Source organism: Hypanus sabinus, chromosome 9 (assembly GCF_030144855.1).
Source record: "Hypanus sabinus isolate sHypSab1 chromosome 9, sHypSab1.hap1, whole genome shotgun sequence".
In the NCBI taxonomy this organism is placed as follows: Eukaryota; Metazoa; Chordata; class Chondrichthyes; order Myliobatiformes; family Dasyatidae; genus Hypanus; species Hypanus sabinus.
The window spans coordinates 156,224,578-156,247,190 of record NC_082714.1 but is presented as its reverse complement, the minus strand read 5'-3'; the positions used below and the strand labels follow the sequence as shown (position 1 = coordinate 156,247,190).

At 44.6% G+C, this 22,613-nt stretch overlaps 1 protein-coding gene across 1 annotated transcript in view; it reads right to left on the bottom strand.

Moving 5' to 3' along the window:
- Positions 1 to 8,715, bottom strand: part of e2f1 (E2F transcription factor 1) — a 69,480-nt gene extending 60,765 nt beyond the window's left edge. The window contains exon 1 of the mRNA XM_059978787.1: positions 8,270 to 8,715. Within this exon, the coding sequence (XP_059834770.1) occupies positions 8,270 to 8,509 (240 nt within the window). The 5' untranslated portion in view covers positions 8,510 to 8,715. The remainder of the gene's footprint in view (positions 1 to 8,269) is intronic.
- Between the last annotated feature and the right edge of the window lie 13,898 nt (positions 8,716 to 22,613).

The window sequence follows — 22,613 nt, the reverse complement described above, 5'->3', positions numbered from 1 at the left end:
TTGTTATTTCTTCAAAGAATTCCAACAGATTTGTCAAGCAAGATTTTTCCTTGAGTAAACCATGTTGAATCTCGCCCACAGAAACTCTTGTCCATTCCCCTAATGAACCAATCCCCTTTCACTATGGCATTCCTCTTCTTCCCCCTTCCCTTCTGAGTCTCAGAGGCAGCCTCAGTGCCAGTGACTTTCCTCTGTTAGGTCATTTCCACCCCCCCAACCCCCCGACAGTACCCAAAGTGTTGTTGTTGCCTGTTGCAAAGTGTATGCCTGTTGTTGAGGCCACAGGGGTACTCTTTTAACCCCTTTTCCCTTCCTGACTGTCACTCAGTTTCCCGAGTCCTCCACCTTGGGTGTAACGACCTTTCTGTATGTCCTATCTCTCACCCCTCAGCCTCCCGAATGATCCAGAGTTCATCCAGTTCCAGCTCCAACTCCTCGACGCGGTTTGTTAGAAGCTGCAGATGGGTACACTTCTCGCAGTTGTAGTGGTCAGGGCTACAGGAGGACTTCCTGCCTTCTCACATTCCACGTGGGGAAATTGCACTACCCTGCCCGGCATCTCCGCCTAGGTCTACGGATAAGGAAAAAAGGAGCTTTTCTTTGCTTTGCTTCTCTGACTGATCACCACTCTGTGCAAAAAAAGAACAGGAAATCTGTCTACCTACCGGAAAGATATCAAAAAGTATTGAGTTCAGGAGTCAGGACGTTTTGCTGAAGTTGGCAAGACATTGCTAAGGCCTAAGTTGGAATATCCTGAGCAGTTCTGATCACCTACTTACAAGAAAGAGACCCAGGAGATTGAAGGAATGCAGAGGGAATTTACAAGGATGTTGCTGGGACTACAGGGCAAGGTTGAATAGGTTAGGACTTTATTCCCCAGAGCTGAAGAGAATGAGAGATTTGATAGAGGTATACGCAAGCAGGTTTTTTCCACTGCAGTTAGAATGAAAGGTCATGGGTTAAGGGTGAAAGATGAGATGTTTTAGGGAAACCTGAGGGGAAATTTCTTCACAGAGGGTGGTGCAAGTGTGAAACCAGCCCTCAGTGAAAGTGACGGATGCGGGTTCGACTGCAACATTTAAACCACAAGACACAGGAACAGAATTAGGCCATTCATCCCACTGAGTCTGCTCCCCCATTTCACTGCCGATTCATTGCCTGTCTGCCCCGTTCTCCCTGGAAGCATTGGCATCTTGACCAATCAAGATCCTATCAACCTCCTCCTCAAATATACCCATTGAAGTTTGGATAAGTACATGGATGGGAGAGGTATGGAGGCTACGGCACAGCTGCACGTTTATGGGACAGGACAGGCATGGACTAGATGGGCCGAAGAGATCTGGCAACTCTATAAAAACCTGCTCTCCACGTTTCCTCCAAAGTTCCACACTCTCACCAAACGAATGCACACCCTCTTGTACTTGACATTTCTAGGCCGGGAGAGAAAGATTTTGACTGTCCTCTCTTATCTGTGCCTCAGGCATGGGCTTAAACAGCAACAGGAATCAAACATGGCCTTCTGGTTCGGTCCTGGCCTGCATACTTTTCAAAGTCAGCCACTGCAAATCACAGGAACATTCTGAAAGCTGTTCTATAAAGCCTCACATTACTCCGTTCTAAAACACGATTGCCCACTTCTCCAGAAGAAATAAGTCACCAAGACTTCAAGGTGGAGGTGTTGCTGTCCAGGGACTTAAGACATGGGCTCAGGCCTCTGAAATAGGCCTTTGCATTTAGCAGAACTCTGAGACTAATGAATAGGAGAGAGGAAGGCCACTTTCAAATGCAAAACCTCCAGCAGTTTAAAAAGCTTTGGGCAACTAACCAAAGTTTCCTTTTAAATTCACTAAGTGCGCAACATTGTATGAGGCAAGGCATGCTGTGCCACTAAAACTAGGACTGTGATCACTGCCACTGTAGCCCAGGCACACCACAGGGGGAGCAGAGAGGGAGACGATGCATTTTCCTTGGGGATCCTGGCCCGGATCACCATTCCTGTTACAACTGAAGGACTTTTGTTCACCCTCCCTGCCTGGCAGGCAATTACGTTTTAGAGCAGCTCAGCCCCTGGGAAAGCACTTGTGTGATGAGCTCCCTGTTTCACAGAGATGTAACTCTGAGGCTTGGGTCAGACCACATATGGAATATCGTGATCAGCTCTGGGCCCTATATCTACGAAGGGATGCGCTGGCATCGAGGGAGTCCAGAGGAGGTTCACGAAAGGTTTAACACATGAGGAGTATTTGACGGCGCTGGCTCTGTACTCGCTGGAATTTTGAAGAATGAGGGGGAATCTCAATCCTTTTGAAAGGCCTAGGTAGAGTGGATATGCAGATGACGTTCGTTCCCAGTTGTCCAAGAGTCTAGGGCCATAAGGAATGGATTCAGAATACAAGGACATCCCTTCAGACTGGAGATGAGGAGGAATTTCTTTAGCCAGAGGGTAGTGAGTCTGTGGAATTCATTGCCACAGACAGCGGCGAAGGCCAAATCATTGGGTATATTTAAAGCAGAGATTGAGAAGTTCTTGATTAGTAAGGGTGTCAAAGTTTATGGGGAGAAGGCAGGAGAATGGGCTGAGAGGGATAATAAATCAGCCATGATGGAAGGGTGGAGCAGACTCGATGGGCTGAACAGCCTAACTCTGCTCTTCTGTCTAATGGTCACAGGTTTACCCAGCATGCCTCACATCCCTCCTGCTGTCCCAGGTTCTGAGGCTTTCAGAGCAAGGCATGCAATGCAACAACAACCACGTGTTTCCATAACGCCTCCGGACGTACGCATGGCAATACAAACACAAAGAAATACACACCCACAGAAATGCATGCACACACACATCCGTACACTTAACTCAAGAGTCTACGTGTGGGCATGTTCTACGGGACACGTATATGGTCTCCAGGATCACGTGTACACACGCAGGCATGGTCTACAGGACACACACACTACAGGGGACACACTCAGAGTCATGGAAGAATACAACAGGCTTACAGGCCCCTCTGCCCATTGAGTCCATGCCAACCAGTGCCCAACAAGTGAGTCCCAACTTCCTGCGTTCAGAACGCATCCCTCCACGTACCTACGCGAGTCCTCTGAGAGAAGCACTACCTTGTTGATGGCGAGAGGCATAGATTGAGTGGACAGCCACAGACTTTTCCCCAGAGCAGAAATGGCTAACACAATGGGTGATTGGAGGAAAGTATAGGGGGGGGGGCATCAAAGGCAGGTTTTTACAGAGAAGGTGGTGGGGGTATGGAAAACTGCTCAAAGGGTGGTGGGAGGGGCAAATACATCAGAGACTCTTAGATAGAAAGATGGACAATGGAAAAGTGGAGGACTTTGTAGGAGGGAAGAGTTAGATTGATCTTGCAGTAGGTTAAAAGTTTGGCAGAACGTGATGGGCCAATTGGCCTGCAGTGTGCTGATCTTTGTTCTAGTCCTGGCAACATCCTCGTAAAACTTCTCTGCATTCTTTGCAGTTAAACACAACTCTCCAATGAAAAGTGACCAAAACTATACACAGTTTTTGAAATACAGCCTTACAAATGAACACTACAGCTGCAGCATAATGTCCCAATTCCTACACTCAGTGCCCTAACTGACAGAGGGCAACACACTAAACTGTTTTGGCACCACCATTTTCAACAAACTGCACCCCCAAGTCTCTCTGCTTCATTGCTGTTGCCTTAGCATTCACAATATAAATCTTGATTCAGTCTGACCTTCCAAAATGCATCACCTCACACTTAACTGCATTGAAATCCAGCTGCCGCACCTCAGCCAACTTAACGACTGATCCCTAACCCTTACCCTAGGTAATTTCTAAAGTAAGGACATGGTTGGCACAGCTTTGTGGGCCGAAGGGCCTGTATTGTGCTGTAGGTTTTCTATGTTTCTATCTACAGGGATACAAATGCATAGAGTCCTGTTCCGCAGGAGGTACACACAGACTGTCATGGTTTACAGGAGGGAGATGGGGAGGGGAGACAGACATAGTCATTGCCTACAGCGGATACACACACACACAGAGTCATGATCTAAAGGAGATACATACACACACAAAGTCATGATCTACAGGAGATGCACACACACAGCCATGATTAAAACAGGATACACACGCACAGCTGCGATTAAAAGGAGATACACACACTCAGTCATGATCTACAGGACACACACACACTGACACACACAGTCATGATCTTCAGGGGTTACACACACACACACACACAGCACCATACAGGAGATGCACATACACAGTCATGGCCTACAAGGGATAAACACAGTCATAATCTACAGCAGATACACACAGTCATGATCTACAATGGACACACACACACACAATCATGATCTGCAGGAGAGAGAGAGACACACACACACACACATACAACAGTTATGATCTACAGGGACACACACACACACACGGTCACGATCTACAGGTGATGCAGACACACTATCATGATCTACAAGGGATGCACACAAACACACAGTCATGATCTACATGGGATATACACACACACAGTCATGAGCAACAGAAAATACACAAGCAGTCATGACCTACAGGGGATACACACACACAGTCATGACCTACAGGTGGCACACACATAACCATTATCTACAGGAGATACACACACGCAGTCATACTCTACAGGAGACACTCACAGAGTCATGATCTACAGGAAATACACACGAACACAGTCATGATCACAAGATAGTCACAAACAGTAGGGGATACACACACACAATCATGATCTACAGGAGACACAGTCATAGTCAAGTTCTGGAGGAGATACACATACAAACATTCATGGCCTACAGTGGACACACACACACACACACACAGTGATGATCTACAGGAGATACACACACAAACATTCATGGCCTACAGTGGACACACACACACACACACAGTGATGATCTACAGGAGATACACACAGTCATAATCTAGAGGAGATACATACACATTCATGATCTACAAGGGATATGGACACAATCATTATCTACAGAAGACATAAATACACAGTCATAATCTACAGGAGAAAAACACAAGAGTCATGAACTACAGGGGATACACATGAACACAGTCATGATCTACATGAGATAGAGACATTATCTACAGGAGATATGTACACATAGTCATAATCTACAGGGGATAGAGACACAGTCATGATCCACAGGAGACAAAGAGTCATGATCTACAAGAGACACACACACACAATGATGATCTAGAGGAGACATACACACACACAGTCATAATCTACAGACACACAATGATGATCTACAGCAGATACACACACACAATCCTGATCTACAGGAGATACATTCACACAGTCATAATCTACAGGACACTGAGACACACAGTCGTGATATACAGGAGCTACATACACAATGATCTACAGGAGATACACACACCGTCATAATCTACAGTGGACACACACACACACACACACACAGAGTCATGATCCACAGGAGACACACACACAGTGTTAATCTACAGAAGATACACGCAGTCATGGTCTACAGGAAACACATACACAGGGTCACGATCTACAGGTGATGCAGACACACTATCATGATCTACAAGGGATGCAGACAAACACGCAGTCATGATCTACATGGGATATACACACACACAGAAACATGATCTACAGGAGGTACACACACACACAGTCATAATCTACAGGGGATAAACGCACACAATTATGATCTACATGTGATACACACAAAATCATTATCTATAAGAGACACACAGTCATGCTCTCTACAGGAGAGACAAACACACACACAGAGTGATGATCTACCGGAGGTACGCAGAAACACAATCATGATCTACAGAGGATACACATACAATCATTATCTGCAGGAGAAACACACACAGTCACGATCTACAAGAGATTCACTCATGCAATCATGATCTACAGGAGATAGACACACACACACACACAAATAAACACAATCATGATCTAGAAGGGATACACATATAGTCATACAGGGCATACAGACACACAGTTGAGAGCTACATGATATACACACACAGTCATGATCTACAGGAAACACACACAGTCATTATCTGCAGGGATACACACATACACACAGTGATTATCTAGAGGAGATGCACACAAATACAGTCGTGATCTACAAGGGGTATGGACACAATCATTATCTACAGGAGATATACACACACACAGTCATAATCTACAGGAGATACAACCACACAGTCATGACCTACAGGAGACACACATACAATCATCTGCAGGAGATACACACACAGTCATGAACTACAGGAGATACACACACAGACATGATTTACAGATACACACAGAGTCATAATCTACAGGAGATATGTACACATAGTCATGAACTACAGGAGATACACATACAATCATTATCTGCAGGAGATACACACAGTCATGAACTACAGGAGATATGTACACATAGTCATGATCTACAGGCAATACACACAGTGCCATGATCTACAGGTGATACACACACTGTGTCATGATATATAAAGATACCCAGACAGTCATGATCTGCAGGACACACAGTTATGAACTACAAGACACACACACACACACACAATTTACAGATATACAGACAGTTTTGATCTATAGAATATACACACGCACCAGCCATTATCTACAGGAGATGCATGAAGTTATGATCTACAGGATGCATACACAATAATTAACTATAGGCGATACACACACACACAGACATAATTTACAGATATACACAGTCATGATCTACAGGAGATACACACACACAGTCATGAACTACAAGAGACACACACACAGACATGATTTACAGATACACACAGTCATGATCAACAGGAGATATGTACACATAGTCATGATCTACAGGCAATACACACAGTGCCATGATCTACAGGTGATACACACACTGTGTCATAATATATAAAGATATCCCAGACAGTCATGATCTACAGGACACACAGTTATGAACTACAGCAGACACACACACACACAGACACGATTTACAGATATACACACAGCTATGATCTATAGAATATACACACACACCAGCCATTATCTACAGGAGATACACAAAGTTATGATCTACAGGATACATACACAATAATTAACTATAGGACATACACACAGACATAATTTACAGATATACACACACAGTCATGATCAACAGGAGATATGTACACACAGTCATGATCTACAGGAGATATGCACACATAGTCATAAACTATAGGAGATATGTACACATAGTCATGAACTACAAGAGACACACACACAGACATGATTTACAGATACACACAGTCATGATCTACATGGGATATACACAGTCATGACCTACAGGAGACACACATACAATCATTATCTGCAGGAGATACACACACAGTCATGATCTACAGGAGATACACACACAGAGTCATGATCTACAGGAGATATGTATGGACAGTCATGATCTACAGGAGATATGTACACATAGTCATGAACTATAGGAGATAAACACACACAGGATTTACAGATACCCATACAGTCATGATCTACAGGAAACACACACAGTCATTATCTGCAGGGATACACACATACACAGTGATTATCTAGAGGAGATGCACACAAATACAGTCGTGATCTACAAGGGGTATGGACACAATCATTATCTACAGGAGATATACACACACACAGTCATAATCTACAGGAGATACAACCACACGGTCATGACCTACAGGAGACACACATACAATCATCTGCAAGAGATACACACACAGTCATGAACTACAGGAGATACACACACACACAGTCATGAACTACAAGAGACACACACACAGACATGATTTAGAGATACACACAGTCATGATCTACAGGAGATATGTACACACAGTCATGATCTGCAGGAGATATGTACACAGTCATGAACTACAGGAGATACACACAGTCATGAACTACAAGAGACACACACACAGACATGATTTACAGATACACACACAGTCATGATCTACATGGGATATACATACACACCAGCCATGATCTGCAGGATACATACACAATTATTAACTATAGGAGAGAACACACACACACACAATCATGATCTACAGAGAATGCATACACACATCTGTCTGCGTTCCCATTCATTGTCTAGTCAGATACAAGTACAGTTACTGATGGCTACAGATTGATGTAAAATGCTTAACCCGAATCATTCAGGCTGAACTCCTAGCTGACTAATCACAATGGTACTCCCTCTCCCTACTCTCTCTCACACACACACACATGCGCGCACAGTCAGCTCCAATTACCGGTGGGCGACCCAGGGGCGGCCGCTGTCCCCATTCGGACGACCCGGGACCCTGGGGAGTAGCAGCGAACAGCAGCACCCTGCGTGCAGCCTCGGCGCCCGCCCGCTCTGCCTCCTCGGCCCGGCCGCTTGCCGGTGAAGAGAAGATCAGGAGCGATTGGCCGAGCAGTCCGCGGGCCCCGTCGGCGGCGGTGGCAGCGGGCTCCGGCTTTATGGCAACCGGGAACGTTTCTTTGGACATTGTCCCTTATAAGGAACGGGTGCCGCGAGAATGAAAGACTCTTTAAAATGTTATCCCCGTATCTTTACGGCGGCAAGTTGTGGTCCTGGCTGCAGAGCGGAGTGTCTGGGGTGCTTCGTTTGGGGCAGCGGTCCCGAGCACCGATGCTGCGGTGAAGGGAGAGGGGGTGGGGGAAGCCTCCAGCCCCGCACACGATCCAGGAAGCAGTCAGCACCGGCACTGCTACTTTTACGCGCCAAATATTTGCCGCGAAACAACCCCGCTGTAACAATTCCCCTCCTGGCCACGCCCCGCCCGCCCTCCATTGGGCAGCGTGATCCCGCCCCCTTCTCTGGATTGGTCGGGCTTCGCCTCGCTCACTAGCTGCCGGCGGGCGAAGCCAATCGGAGGCAAGAGCTCGACCCTTTCCGGCGACGCTGCGAAGGCGGGTTGGTTTGAAGTTGCAGAGGGAAGAAACCAGGAAGTCCAAACCAGAGCTCCCGGCTGCTGCACCGAAGACAGGATAGGATTTGTTGCTTAGCTGGCAGTATTCAGTACATTAGTTCGGAAAAATAAATAAATTATTGTCCAAAAGAGAAGCAACTGGAGGATTCATCGGCCTTCCAGAAATCTGATTGAATGGAAGAAGCTGTTCCTGAATCATTGAATGTGGGTCTTCAGGCTCCCGTACCCTTCTCCTCGATGGTATCTCGATCAGTTATGGAGATGGCCTGAGGAATGCCAAATGGACTCACCTTCAAAGACCCTACAACTCGTTTATTTATCTTTGTCTTTTGTACACTGGTTGTCAGTTTTTACGTGTAACTTTTCATAAATCATATTGTATTTCTTTACTTTCCAGTCAATGCCCATAATAAAAGTGAATCTCAAGGTCGTATCGGTTTGTATTTTCATAATAAATTTATTTGGCTTTGATTTTGAAATGGATTTCAACTTAGATAAGTGTGAAGTGATTCACTTTGGACAGTCTATGTGATTATGATTCTATACAGTCTATATACACTGTGGTAGGACCCATGCAGTGAATGACGGGACGCTGACAGTTGTGGAGGATCGGAGACACCTGGGAGTACAAATGTACATGTCACCACAAGCAGCTGCACAAGTAGGCATGGGGCTGAAAACCTTTAGCAGAGACATTATTCTACAGTTATATAGTAATTAGTGAGGCTGTACTTCAAGTATTGTGTGCAGTTTTGGTCACCCTTTTATAGAAAAAACATCAAGCCAGAGAGATTTCTAAGGATGCTGTCTGGGTGAGAGGGCCTAGAAGTGGTTGACCACATAGGATCTTCATTCCTTGGAGTGTAGGAAACCTCATAAAAGTTTATAAAAAATTATAAATTTTGGGGCTGAGAAGGAAAATGGATCAGCGGTGATGAAATGGCAGAGCACACTCGACGGGCCAAATGGCCTAATTCTGCTCCAATATCTGATGGTCTTATATAAAAATTAGATGTATGGAAAGGATGGTCATAGTCCAAAATGAGAGGGCACAGATATAAGAGAGGAGAGATTTAAAGAGTTCTGAGCGGTAACTTCTTTACACAGAGGGCCGTGAGTACCCGGGTACAACTGTAAGAGATGTTTGGATAGGTGCATCAAGGGGTGGAGCTTGAGTTATGGGCCTAACATGGACCAGCCTGTTTCTATACTGCATTATTCTATGACACCAGATATGGATAACAAAATCTTCTCCCACAGGACTGGCTGCACTAAATCTCAAGCACTTGCTCCAAAAAACCTGAGAAAAGCTTTGAGTTTCATGCCATCCATACTGATCTTTTCAAAACATACACTGAGATAGTACAATAAAAGAACATAGCAAAATAGACACACAAATAACTGCAAATGCTGGAGATCAGGAGCAACACATAAAGGTCCTGGAGGAACCCAGTGGGTCGGCAGTATCTACAGAAGGAATTGGACGGTCAATATTTCAGAATAAGGCCTTTCTCTGGTCTTCATTGGGATTTGAGTCCAGATGAAGTTTCTCAACCCAAAACGTTGACTGTCCATTTCCCTCCATAACTGATCTTTCAGGCTACTCTAAGATCAATCTAACCTTTCCCTCCTACATCACCTCCCATTTTAAAAAATCATCCATGTGCCTATTTAAGAGTTTCTTAAATGCCCTAATGTATCTGTCTCTCCTAGCAGTCCTGGTACGATGTTCCACACACCCAACATCCTCTGTGTAAAAAAACTTAACATTCTGAACTTCGAGGTGTGGGACCTAAGGCTTTGGAGGTGTTTAAGGAGGTGGATAACTTTTTGAAATAAGAGGGAATTGAGGGCTATCTGGAAGTGGTAGATTTGAGAGTTGGGACAGATCAGACATGATCATATTAAATGCCAGGCTGTGAAACTTCCAAACACCCTGCTACCACCCAGTACCCGTTATTTATGTCAGCACCAGTAGTGGTAATACTGTGTATATTTAACTATATGTCACTTTTGCACTTTACGTCAACTTGTATTTCCACAGAATATTTCTTTATCTGTTAATATTTTTCTGCTAATTTAATATTATGTGATATATGTACTGTGTTGTGCACCTTCATCTCTGAGGAACGATGTTTCATTTCGCTGCATACATGTGTTCGGCTGAATGACAATAGCAGTTGAAGTTATAGATACATGGGCCTTTGAAATGTTGGGGCAGTGCTATCAATGAGCTAACGGGGTCAGCAACATCAGCAGCATAAAAGTCAATAAAAAGCAGTGGTAGATACAGCCTGTTCCATCACAAGTAAAGCCCTCCCCACCACTGAGCACATTTACAAAGAGCATCCACTATCCTGGCCATGCTCTTTTCTCACCGATGCCATTGGGGAAGAGGTACAGGAGCTGCAGTGCCCACATCACCAGGTTCAGGAAGTTATTACTCTACAACCATGAGACGATAAGATAATGGAGCAGAATTAGGCTACTTGGCTCATCAAGTCTGCTCCGCCATTTCATCACGGCTGATCCATTTCCCTCTCAGCCCCAGTCTCCTGCCTTCTCCCTGTATCCCTTCATGCCCTGACTAATCGAGAATCTATCAGCCTCTGCTTTAAATATACCCAGTGAGTTGACCTCCACAGCTACCTGTGGCAACAAATTCCATTATCTGGCTGAAGAAATTCCTCTTCATCTCTGTTCTAAATGGACGCCTCTCTATTCTGAGGCTGTGTCTTCTGGTCCCCCACCATAGGAAACATCCTCTCCATATCCATTCTATTGAGGCCTTTCAACATTCAATAGTTTTCAATGGAGCTCCCCCCTCATTCTTCTGAATTCCAGTGAGTAAAGGCTCAGAGCCACCAAATGTTCCTCGTATGATAAACCTTTCAGTCCTGGAATCCCAGAACCAGTGTGGATAACTTCACCCACTGTATTGGCTGCACGATCTATAGATCCACTTCAAAGGACTCTACAACTCAGTATTAATTTATTTATTTATTTATTTATTTATTTGTTCTTTTTTAAATTGAAGCGAGAGGCAGAGAGTGAAGGACTAAAGACATCTCAGAGTGAAGCCTTTTTTTTACTGATCAGGGAAAAGAGGCTAGACTGCGCAGGAGTGTGACAAGGTTTAAAAAAATACTGCCATATACAGTGGCCATTGTCGGAGTGGACTGAGTCAGAGTGGGACGGCTTTGGCTCAACAGGCTTTGGCATGAACAGGCAGAGGCGAGGGTAGGTTCCAGTAAGTTTTGTTTTGTTTGTTTAGACTAGAGAGAGTGCCAGGCAGGATGTTGGAATGCTCCTCTTGCAGGATGTGGGAAGTCAGGGAGACCTCTGGTGTCCCTGACAATGACACCTGCAGCTCCTAACAAACCATGTTAGGGAACCGGAGCAGGAGCTGGATGACCTCCAGATCATTCGGGAGAATAAGGAGTTTATAGATAGTAATTTCAGGGAGGCAGTTATGCCAAAGGAGCAGGTCACAGGTAATTGGGTTACCATCAAGCGAGGGAAGAGGAAAGGGCAGGTAGAGCAGGGTTCCCCCGTGGCCATTCCCCTCAACAGATATACCGATTTGGATACCGTTGGGGGGGATGGCTTACCTGGGACAAGCTGTGGCAGCCGGATCTCTGGCACTGAGTCTGGTTCTGCAGTGCAGAAGGGAGGAGGGAAAAAGAGGAGAGCGGCAGTGATAGGGGACTCAACAGTTAGAGGTACAGACAGGAGGGTCTGTGGTCACGACAGAGACTCCCGGATGGTTTGTTGCCTCCTGGGTGCCAGGGTCAGGGATGTCTCTGATCACGTGCACAGCATTCTGAAGTGGGAGGGTGAGCAGCCAGATGTTATGGTACACATCGGTAATATAACGTAGGAAGAAAGAGTGAGGAGGTCCTGAAGAGTGAGTATAGGGAGCTTGGTAGGAAGTTAAAAAGCAGGACCTCGAGGGTGGTAATCTCAGGATTGCTACCTGTGCCACCTGCCAGTGAGGGTAAGAACAGGATGCTCTGGAGGATGAACACGTGGCTGAGGAACTGGTGTAGGGGGCAGGGTTTCAGATTTCAGGATCTTTGGGACCTCTTCCGGGGCAGGTGGGACCTGTACAAGAGAGACGCGTTACACCTGAACTACAAGGGGACCAATATCCTTGCAGGGAGGTTTGCTAGTGCTATTGGGATGGGGGGGGGGTTTAAACTAGATTTGCAGGGGGATGGGAACCAGAATGCCAGAGCAGATAGTGGAGTGGGGGTGAAAATAAATGATGTTAAAGGTTCATGCAAAGTCACAAATAGAAGAGTTGTGTGTGGTGGTAATAATCTTCTCAGGTGTGTCTATTTCAATGCGAGGAGTATTGTGGAGAAGGCTGATGAGCTGAGGGCGTGGATTGACACGTGGAATTATGACATTGTAGCCATTAGTGAAACTTGGCTACAGGAGGGGCAGGACTGGCAGCTTAATGTTCCAGGGTTCCAATGTTTCAGACGTGATGGAGGCAGAGGGATGAAGGGTGGGGGGGTGGTGGCATTGCTAATCAGGGAAAATGTTACAGCAGTGCTCAGGCAGGACAGATTAGAGGGCTTGTCTACCGAGGCCATATGGGTGGAGCTGAGAAACAGGAAAGGTATGACCACATTAATGGGGTTGTATTATAGACCACCCAATAGTCAGGGAGAATTGGAGGAGCAAATCTGCAGAAGGATAGCAGACAACTGCAGGAAACATAAAGTTGTGATAGTAGGGGATTTTAATTTCCCACATATTGATTGGGACTCCCATACTGTTAAAGGTCTAGATGGGTTAGAGTTTGTAAAATGTGTTCAGGAAAGTTTTCTAAATCAATATATGGAGGCACCACCTAGAGAAGATGCAATATCAGTCCTCCTATTAGGAAATGTGTTAGAGCAGGTGATGAAAGTGTGTGTAGGGGAACACTTTGGGTCCAGTGATCCTAGCACCATTAGTTTCAACTTGATCATGGATAAAGATAGATCTGGTCCTCGGGTTGAGGTTCTAAACTGGAAAAAGGCCAAATTTGAAGAAATGAGAAAGGATCTAAAAAGCGTAGATTGGGACAGGTTGTTCTCTGGTAAGGATGTGATTGGTAAGTGGGAGGCCTTCAAAGGAGAAATTTTGAGAGTGCAGAGTTTGTATGTTCCTGTTAGGATTAAAGGCAAAGTGAATAAGAATAAGGAACCTTGGTTCTCTAGGGATATTGGAACTCTGATAAAGAAGAGAGAGATGTGTGACATGTATAGGAGACAGGGAGCAAATAAGCTGCTTGAGGAGTATAACAAGTGCAAAAAATAAGAAAGAAATCAGGAAGGCTAAAAGAAGACATGAGGTAGCTTTGGCAGTCAAGGTAAAGGATAATCCAAAGAGCTTCTACAAGCATATTAAGAGCAAAAGGATAATAAGGGATAAAATTGGTCCTCTTGAAGATCAGAGTGGTCGGCTATGTACGGAACCAAAAGAACTGGGGGAGATCTTAAATGGGTTTTCTTAGGTCTGTATTTACTAAGGAAACTGGCATGGGGTCAATGGAAATAAGGCAAACAAGTGGTGAGGTCATGGAACCTATACAGATTGAAGTGGAGGAGGTGCTTGCTATCTTGAGGCAAATCAGAGTAGATAAATCCCCAGGATCTGACAGGGTATTCCCTCGGACCTTGAAGGAGACTAGTGTTGAAATTGCAGGGGCCCTGGCAGATATATTTAAAATGTCGGTATCTATGGGTGAGGTGCCGGAGGATTGGAGGACAGCTCATGTTGTTCCATTGTTTAAAAAAGGCTCTAAAAGTAATCCGGGGAATTATAGGCCGGTAAGTTTGAAGTCGATAGTAGGTAAATTATTGGAAGGAGTACTAAGAGATAGGATTTACAAATACTTAGATAGACAGGGACTTACTAGGGAGAGTCAACATGGCTTTGTGCATGGTACGTCATGTTTAACAAATCTATTAGAGTTTTTCGAGGTTACCAGGAAAGTGGATGAAGGGAAGGCAGTAGATGTTGTCTATATGGACTTCAGTAAGACCTTTGACAAGGTCCCGCATGGGAGGTTAGTTAGGAAGATTCAGTCGTTAGGTATACATGATGAGGTAGTAAATTGGATGACATTGGCTCAATGGGAGAAGCCAGAGAGTGGTAGTGGAGGATTGCTTCTCTAAGTGGAGGCCTGTGACTAGTGGTGTGCCACAGGGATCAGTGCTGGGTCCATTGTTATTTGTCATCTATATCAATGATCTGGATGATAATGTGGTAAATTGGATCAGCAAATTTGCTGATGATACAAAGATTGGAGGTGTAGTGGACAGTGAGGAAGGCTTTCAAAGCTTGCAGAGGGATTTGGACCAGCTGGAAAGATGGGCTGAAAAATGGCAGATGGAGTTTAATACCGACAAGTGTGAGGTATTGCACTTTGGAAGGAAAAACCAAGGTAGAACATACAAGGTAAATGGTAGGGCACTGAGGAGAGCAGTAGAACAGAGGGATCTGGGAATACAGATACAAAATTCCCTAAAAGTGGCATCACAGGAAGATAGGGTAGTAAAGAGAGCTTTTTGTACATTGGCCTTTATAAATCAAAATATTGAGTATAAGAGTTGGAATGTTATGGTGAGGCTGTATAAGGCATTGGTGAGGCCGAATTTGGAGTATTGTGTGCAGTTTTGGTCACCGAATTACAGGAAGGATATTAATAAGGTTGAAAGTTAGGAAGTTAGTTAGGAAGATTTAAAAGGACAGAAATCCTGATTTGGGTTTAATTTGGAGAAGTAAGTCTGAGAATCAGAACGGGAGTGTGGCGGGAGCCATTTTGATTTTTTTCTTCTTCTCATCAGAGTTAAGAGAGGTGGGACTGCGCAGGCGTGTGACGTCCAGCAGTGAAGTGCGGAAGATTTAAAAGGAACACAGCTTTATACAGCAGGCAGCATCGTTTAGCGGGCAGCGGAATGAGCCGGGAGCAGAGTGAAGGCTTAAGGGCTTTGGCTCAATGGGCTTAGGCGGAAGCGGGTGAGGCAAGGTAGATCTAGTTTTCAGTTTTTCCTGTTATTTGAGGAAAGGGGGAATTATGAGTGTGAGGGCAGCTTGTTGTTCTCGGTGTCGGATATGGATGGTCCTGGAGTCTCCTAGCCTCCCGGACGTCCATATCTGCGCCAGGTGTGTCGAGCTGCAGCTCCTAAGGGACCGCTTTAGGGAACTGGAGCTGCAGCTCGATGACCTTCGTCTGGTCAGGGAGAGTGAGGAGCTGATAGAGAGGAGTTACAGGCAAGTGGTCACTCCGGGGCCACGGGGGACAGACAGGTGGTTCACAGTTAGGAGAAGGAAGGGGAAGAGTCAGGTACTAGACTGTACCCCTTGACAATAAGTACTCCTATTTGAGTACTGTTGGGGGGGTGACAGCCTACCTAGGGGAAGCAACAGTGGCCGTGCCTTCGGCACAGAGTCCAGCCCTGTAGCTCAGAAGGGTAGGGAAATGAAGAGGAAGGCAGTTGTAATAGGGGACTCGATAGTTAGGGGGGTCAGATAGGCGATTCTGTGGACGCAGTTAGGAGACCTGGATGGTAGTTTGCCTCCCTGGTGCCAGGGTTCAGGATGTTTCTGATCGCATCCAAGATATCCTGAAGTGGGAGGGTGAGGAGCCAGAGGTCATGGTACATATAGGTACCAATGACATGGGTAGGAAAAGGGAAGAGGTCCTGAAAGGAGAATATAGGGAGTTGAGAAGAAGGACCGCAAAGGTAGTAATCTCAGGATTACTGCCTGTGCCACGCGACAGTGAGAGTAGGAATGGAATGAGGAGGAGAATAAATGCGTGGCTGAGGGATTGGAGCAGGGGGCAGGGATTCAAGTTTGTGGATCATTGGGACCTCTTTTGGGGCAGGTGTGACCTGTATAAAAAGGACGGGCTGCGCTTGAATCCGAGGGGACGAATATCCTGGTGGGGAGATTTGCTAAGGCTACTGGGGAGACTTTAAACTAGAATGGTTGGGGGTTTGGAATCAAATTGAAGAGACTAGGAGAGAGGAGGTTGGTTCACAAATAGAGAAAGCTTGTAGACAGTGTGTGAGGGAGGATAGGCAGGTGATAGAGAAGGGGAGCGCTCAGTCCGAAGATGTAGGGGAGAAGGAAGAAAAAGATAATAAAGTTGTTTGCACTGTTAGGAATAAACAGAGGGTAAGAGGTGGAGAATTTCTTAAATGTATCTATTTTAATGCTAGCAGCATTGTAAGAAAGGTGGATGAGCTTGGAGCATGGATTGATATCTGGAAATATGATGTCGTAGGTATAAGTGAAACATAATTGCAGGAGGGGTATGATTGGCAACTAAATATTCCTGGATTCCATTGTTTCAGGTGTGATAGAATCAGAGGGGCAAGAGGGGGAGGTGTTGCATTGCTTGTCAGAGAAAGCATTACAGCGGTGCTTTGGCAGGATAGATTAGAGGGCTCGTCTAGGGGGGCTATTTGGGTGGAATTGAAGAATAGGAAAGGTGTAGTAACAATTATAGGGGTGTATTACAGATCACCTAATGGGGAGCGAGAATTGGAGGAGCAAATTTGTAAGGAGATAGCAGATATTTGTAGTAAGCACAGGGTTGTGATTGTGGGAGATTTTAATTTTCCACACATAGGCTGGGAAGCCCATACTGTAAAAGGGCTGGATGGTTTGGAGTTTGTAAAATGTGTGCAGAATAATTTTTTGCAGCAATACATAGAGGTACCAACTAGAGAAGGGGCAGTGTTGGATCTCCTGTTAGGGAATCTCCTGGTAAAGTGCTTATCTGGGGAAGGGCTAACTTTGAAGGGATGAGGCAGGAACTAGCGAGAGTAAACTAGAAACTGATGTTCAAAGGGGAAAGCACAGAAGTAATGTGGGAGAAGTTTAGGGAGCATTTGAGCTTGGTTCAGGATAGGTTTGTCCTACTGAGGCAAGGGAAAAATGGTAGGAAAAGGGAACCGTGGCTGACGAAACACATGTGGCAACTCGTCAAGGGAAAAAAGGAAGCATATGTTAGATGTAAGAAGCAGGAAGTAGGAAGGGCTCATGAGAAATATAGGGTGGCCAGGAAGGAACTAAAGAAAGGACTTAGGAGAGCTTGAAGGGGGCATGAGAAGGCCTTGGCATGAAGGATTAAGGAGAACCCTAAGGCATTCTATGTGTATGAAGAACAGGAGGATGACGAGAACGAAGGTGAGACTGCTAAACGATAAAAGGGCAACATTTGCCTGGAGGCAGAGGAGGTTGGGGAGGTCCTAAATGAATACTTTGCTTCAGTATTCACAAGTGAAAAGGATCTTGATCAGGGTGAAGTCGAAATAGAGCAGGACTGTGTGCTGGACAATGTGGAGATTATGGAAGAAGAAGTGCTGGATCTTAAAAACATCAAGATTGATAAATCCCCAGGGCTGGATATGATACACCCCAGGTTGTTGTGGGAATTGAGAGAAGAGATCGTTGGAGCATTAGCTATGATCTTTGAATCCTCTTTGGCTACAGGGGAAGTGCCGGAGGACTGGAAAATGGCAAATGTAGTTCCCTTGTTTAAAAAAATAATAGGGAGAAACCTGGGAACTATAGACCGGTGAGTCTTACGTTGGTGGTCTGCAAACTACTGGAAAGGATTCTTAAGGATAGGATCTACAAGCATTTGGAGAAGTACAGTCTACTCATGGATAGTCAACATGGCTTTGAGAAGGGAAGATAGTGCTTCACGAGCCTGATTGAGTTTTTTGAAGAGGTAACAAAAGAAATTGATGAGGGTAGGGCAGGGGATGTGGTCTACATGGACTTTAGCAAGGCATTTGACAAGGTCCCTCACAAGAGACTCATCCAGAAATTCACGAGGCATGGGATAAGTGGAACCTAGGCTGTTTGGATAAAAAATTGGCTTAAAGGAAGAAAGCAGAGAGTAGTTGTGGAAGGAAAGTATTCTGCCTGGAGGTTGGTGACTAGTGGACTGCCGCAGGGATCTGTCCTGGGACCCCTGCTATTTGTGATTTTTATAAATGACCTCGATGTAGAGGTGGAAGGATAGGTGGGTAAGTTTGCTGATGACACTAAGATTGGAGGAGTTGTGGATGGAGCTGCAGGTTGTCGAAGGTTACAAGAGGATAGAGACAGGCTGCAGAGTTGGGCAGCAAAATGGCAGATGGAGTTCAATCCAGACAAGTGTGAGGTGATGTATTTTGGAAGGACAAACCAGAAGACTGAGTACAGGGTTAATGGTCAGTTACTTAAGAGTATGGATGAACAAAGGGACCTTGGGGTTCAACTCTGTACATCCCTCAAGGTCGCTGCACTGGTTGATAGGATAGTTAAGAAGGCCTATGGGATGCTAGGCTTCATTAACAGGGGGATTGAGTTCAAGAGTAGAGAGGTCATGTTGCAACTCTCCAAATCTCTGGTGAGACCGTATTGTGTTCAATTCTGGTCACCTCATTACTGGAACGATGTGGAAGCTATGGAGAGGGTGCAGAGGAGATTTACCAGGATGTTGCCTGGTTTGGAGAACAAGTCATATGAAGCAAGGTTAGCAGAGCTGGGACTTTTCTCTTTGGAACATAGAAGAATGAAGAATGAGACTTGATAGAGGTCTACAAGTTTATGAGAGGCATAGATAAGGTGGATAGTCAGTACCTGTTTTCCAGGGCACCAACAGCAAACACCAGAGGGCATATGTACAAAATTAAGGGAGGGAAGTTTAGGGGAGACATCAGGGGTAAGTTTTTTACACAGAGGGTTGTGAGTGCCTGGAATGACTTGCCAGGGATGGTAGTGGAGGCTAAAACATTAGGGCTATTTAAGAGCCTCTTGGACAGGCACATGAATGAAAGAAAAATAGAGGGTTATGGGGTAGTGTGGGTTTAGTACTTTTTTTAAGGATTATATGGGTCGACACAACATGGAGAGCTGAAGGGCCTGTACTGTGCTGTAATGTTCTATGGTTCTATGGAATAAGATAGGTCAGGTGACAGAGGTATGTGTTGGGGAGCACTTTGGGTCCAGTGATCACAATGCCATTAGTTTCATTAACTATGGAGAAGGATACGACTGGACCCAGGGTTGAGATTTTTGATTGGAGAAAGGGTAACTTTGAAGAGATGTGAAAGGATTTAGAAGGAGTTGATTGGGACAAGTTGTTTTATGGGAATGATGTAATAGAGAAATGGAGGTCATTTAAAGGTGAAATTTTGAGGGTACAGAATCTTTACATTCCTGTTAGGTTGAAAGGAAAACAAGAGGACATGAGTTGAGAGTTAGGGGGCAAAAGTTTAAGGGTAACACGAGGGGGAATTTCTTTACTCAGAGAGTGGGTAGCTGTGTGGAACGAGCTTCCAGTAGAAGTGGTAGAGGCAGGTTCGGTATTGTCATTTAAAGTAAAATTGGATAGGTATATGAGCAGGAAAGGAATGGAGGGTTATGGGCTGAGTGCGGGTCAGTGGGACAAGGTGAGAGTAAGCATTCGGCACAGACTAGAAGGGCCGAGATAGCCTGATTCCATGCTGTAATTGTTATATGGTTATATGGAAAGATTAAAAGTTTGAGAGAGCCATGGTTTTCAAGGGATATTGGAAACTTGGTTCGGAAAAAGAGAGAGATCTACAATAAATATAGGCAGCATGGAGTAAATGAGGTGCTCAAGGAATATAAAGAATGTAAAAAGAATCTTAAGAAAGAAATTAGAAAAGCTAAAAGAAGATAAGAGGTTGCTTTGGCAAGTAAGGTGAAAATAAATCCAAAGGGTTTCTACAGTTATATTAATAGCAAAAGGATAGTGAGGGATAAAATTGGTCCCTTAGAGAATCAGAGTGGACAGCTATGTGTGGAGCCAAAAGAGATGGGGGAGATTTTGAACGATTTCTTTTCTTCAGTATTCACTAATGAGAAGGATATTGAATTGTGTAAGGTAAGGGAAACAAGTAGGGTAGTTACGGAAACTGTGATGATCAAAGAAGAGGAAGTACTGGCACTTTTAAAGAATATAAAAGAGTATAAGTTTCCAGGTCATGACAGGATATTCTCTAGGACCTTGAGGGAAATTAGTGTAGAAATAGCAGGGGCTCTGACAGAAATATTTCAAATGTCATTAGAAATGGGGATGGTGCCAGAGGATTGGCGTATTGCTCATCTGGTTCCATTGTTTAAAAAGGGTTCTAAGAGTAAACCTAGCAATTATCGGCCTAAAAGTTTGACGTCAGTGGTGGGTAAATTAATGGAAAGTATTCTTAGAGATGGTATATATAATTATCTGGATAGACAGGGTCTGATTAGGGACAGTCAACATGGATTTGTGCGTGGAAGGTCATGTTTGACTAATCTTATTGAATTTTTTGAAGAGGTTACTAAGAAAGTTGATGAGGGTGAAGCAGTGGATGTTGTCTATATGGACTTCGGTAAGGTCTTTGACAAGGTTCCGCATGTAAAGTTAGTTAGGAAGGCTCAATTGTTATTTATTAATATTGAAGTAGTAAAATGGATTCAACAGTGGCTGGATGGGAGATGCCAGAGAGTAGTGGTGGATAACTGTTTGTCAGGTTGGAGGCCAGTGACTAGTGGTGTGCCTCAGGGATCTGTACTGGGTCCACTATTGTTTGTCATATACGATGATGGGGTGGTAAATTGGATTAGTAAGTATGCAGATGATACTAAGGTAGGTGGCATTGTGGATAATGAAGTAGGTTTTCAAAGCTTGCAGAGAGATTTAGGCCAGTTAGAAGAGTGGGCTGAAAGATGGCAGATGGAGTTTAATGCTGATAAATGTGAGGTGCTACATTTTGGTAGGACTAATCAAAATAGGACTTACATGGTATATGGTAGGGCATTGAAGAATGCAGTAGAACTGAGTGATCTAGAAATAATGGTGCATAGTTCCCTGAAGGTGGAATCTCATGTGGATAGGGTGGTGAAGAAAGCTTTTGCTAAGCTGGCCTTTTTTTAAATCAGAGCATTGAGTATAGGAGTTGGGATGTAATGTTAAAATTGTACAAGGTATTGGTGAGGCCAAATTTGGAGTATTGTGTACAGTTCTGGTCACCGAATTATAGGAAAAATGTCAACAAAATAGAGAGAGTACGGAGGAGATTTACTAGAATGTTACCTGGGTTTCAGCACCTAAGTTACAGAGAAAGATTGAACAAGTTATGTCTTTATTCTTTGGAGCGTAGAAGATTGAGGGGGGACTTGATAGAGGTATTTAAATTTATGAGAGGGATAGATAGAGTTGACATGGATAGGCTTTTTCCATTGAGAGTAGGGGAGATTCAAACAAGAGGACATGAGTTGAGAGTTAAGGGGCAAAAGCTTAGGGGTAACATGAGGGGGAGCTTCTTTACTCAGAGTGTGGTAGCTATGTGGAACGAGCTTCAGTAGAAGTGGTAGAGGCTGGTTCGATATTGTCATTTAAAAAAATTGGATAGGTATATGGTTAGGAAAGGAATGGAGGGTTATGTGCTGAGTGCAGGTCAATGGGACTAGGTGAGAGTAAGCGTTCAACACAGACTAGAAGGGCCGAGATAGCCTGTTTCCGTGCTGTAATTGTTATATGGAAAGAGTGCAGAGAAGGTTTACAAGAACGTTGCTGGGACTTGAGAAACTGAGTTACAGAGAAAGGTTGAATAGGTTAGGACTTTATTCCCTGGAGTGTAGAAGAATG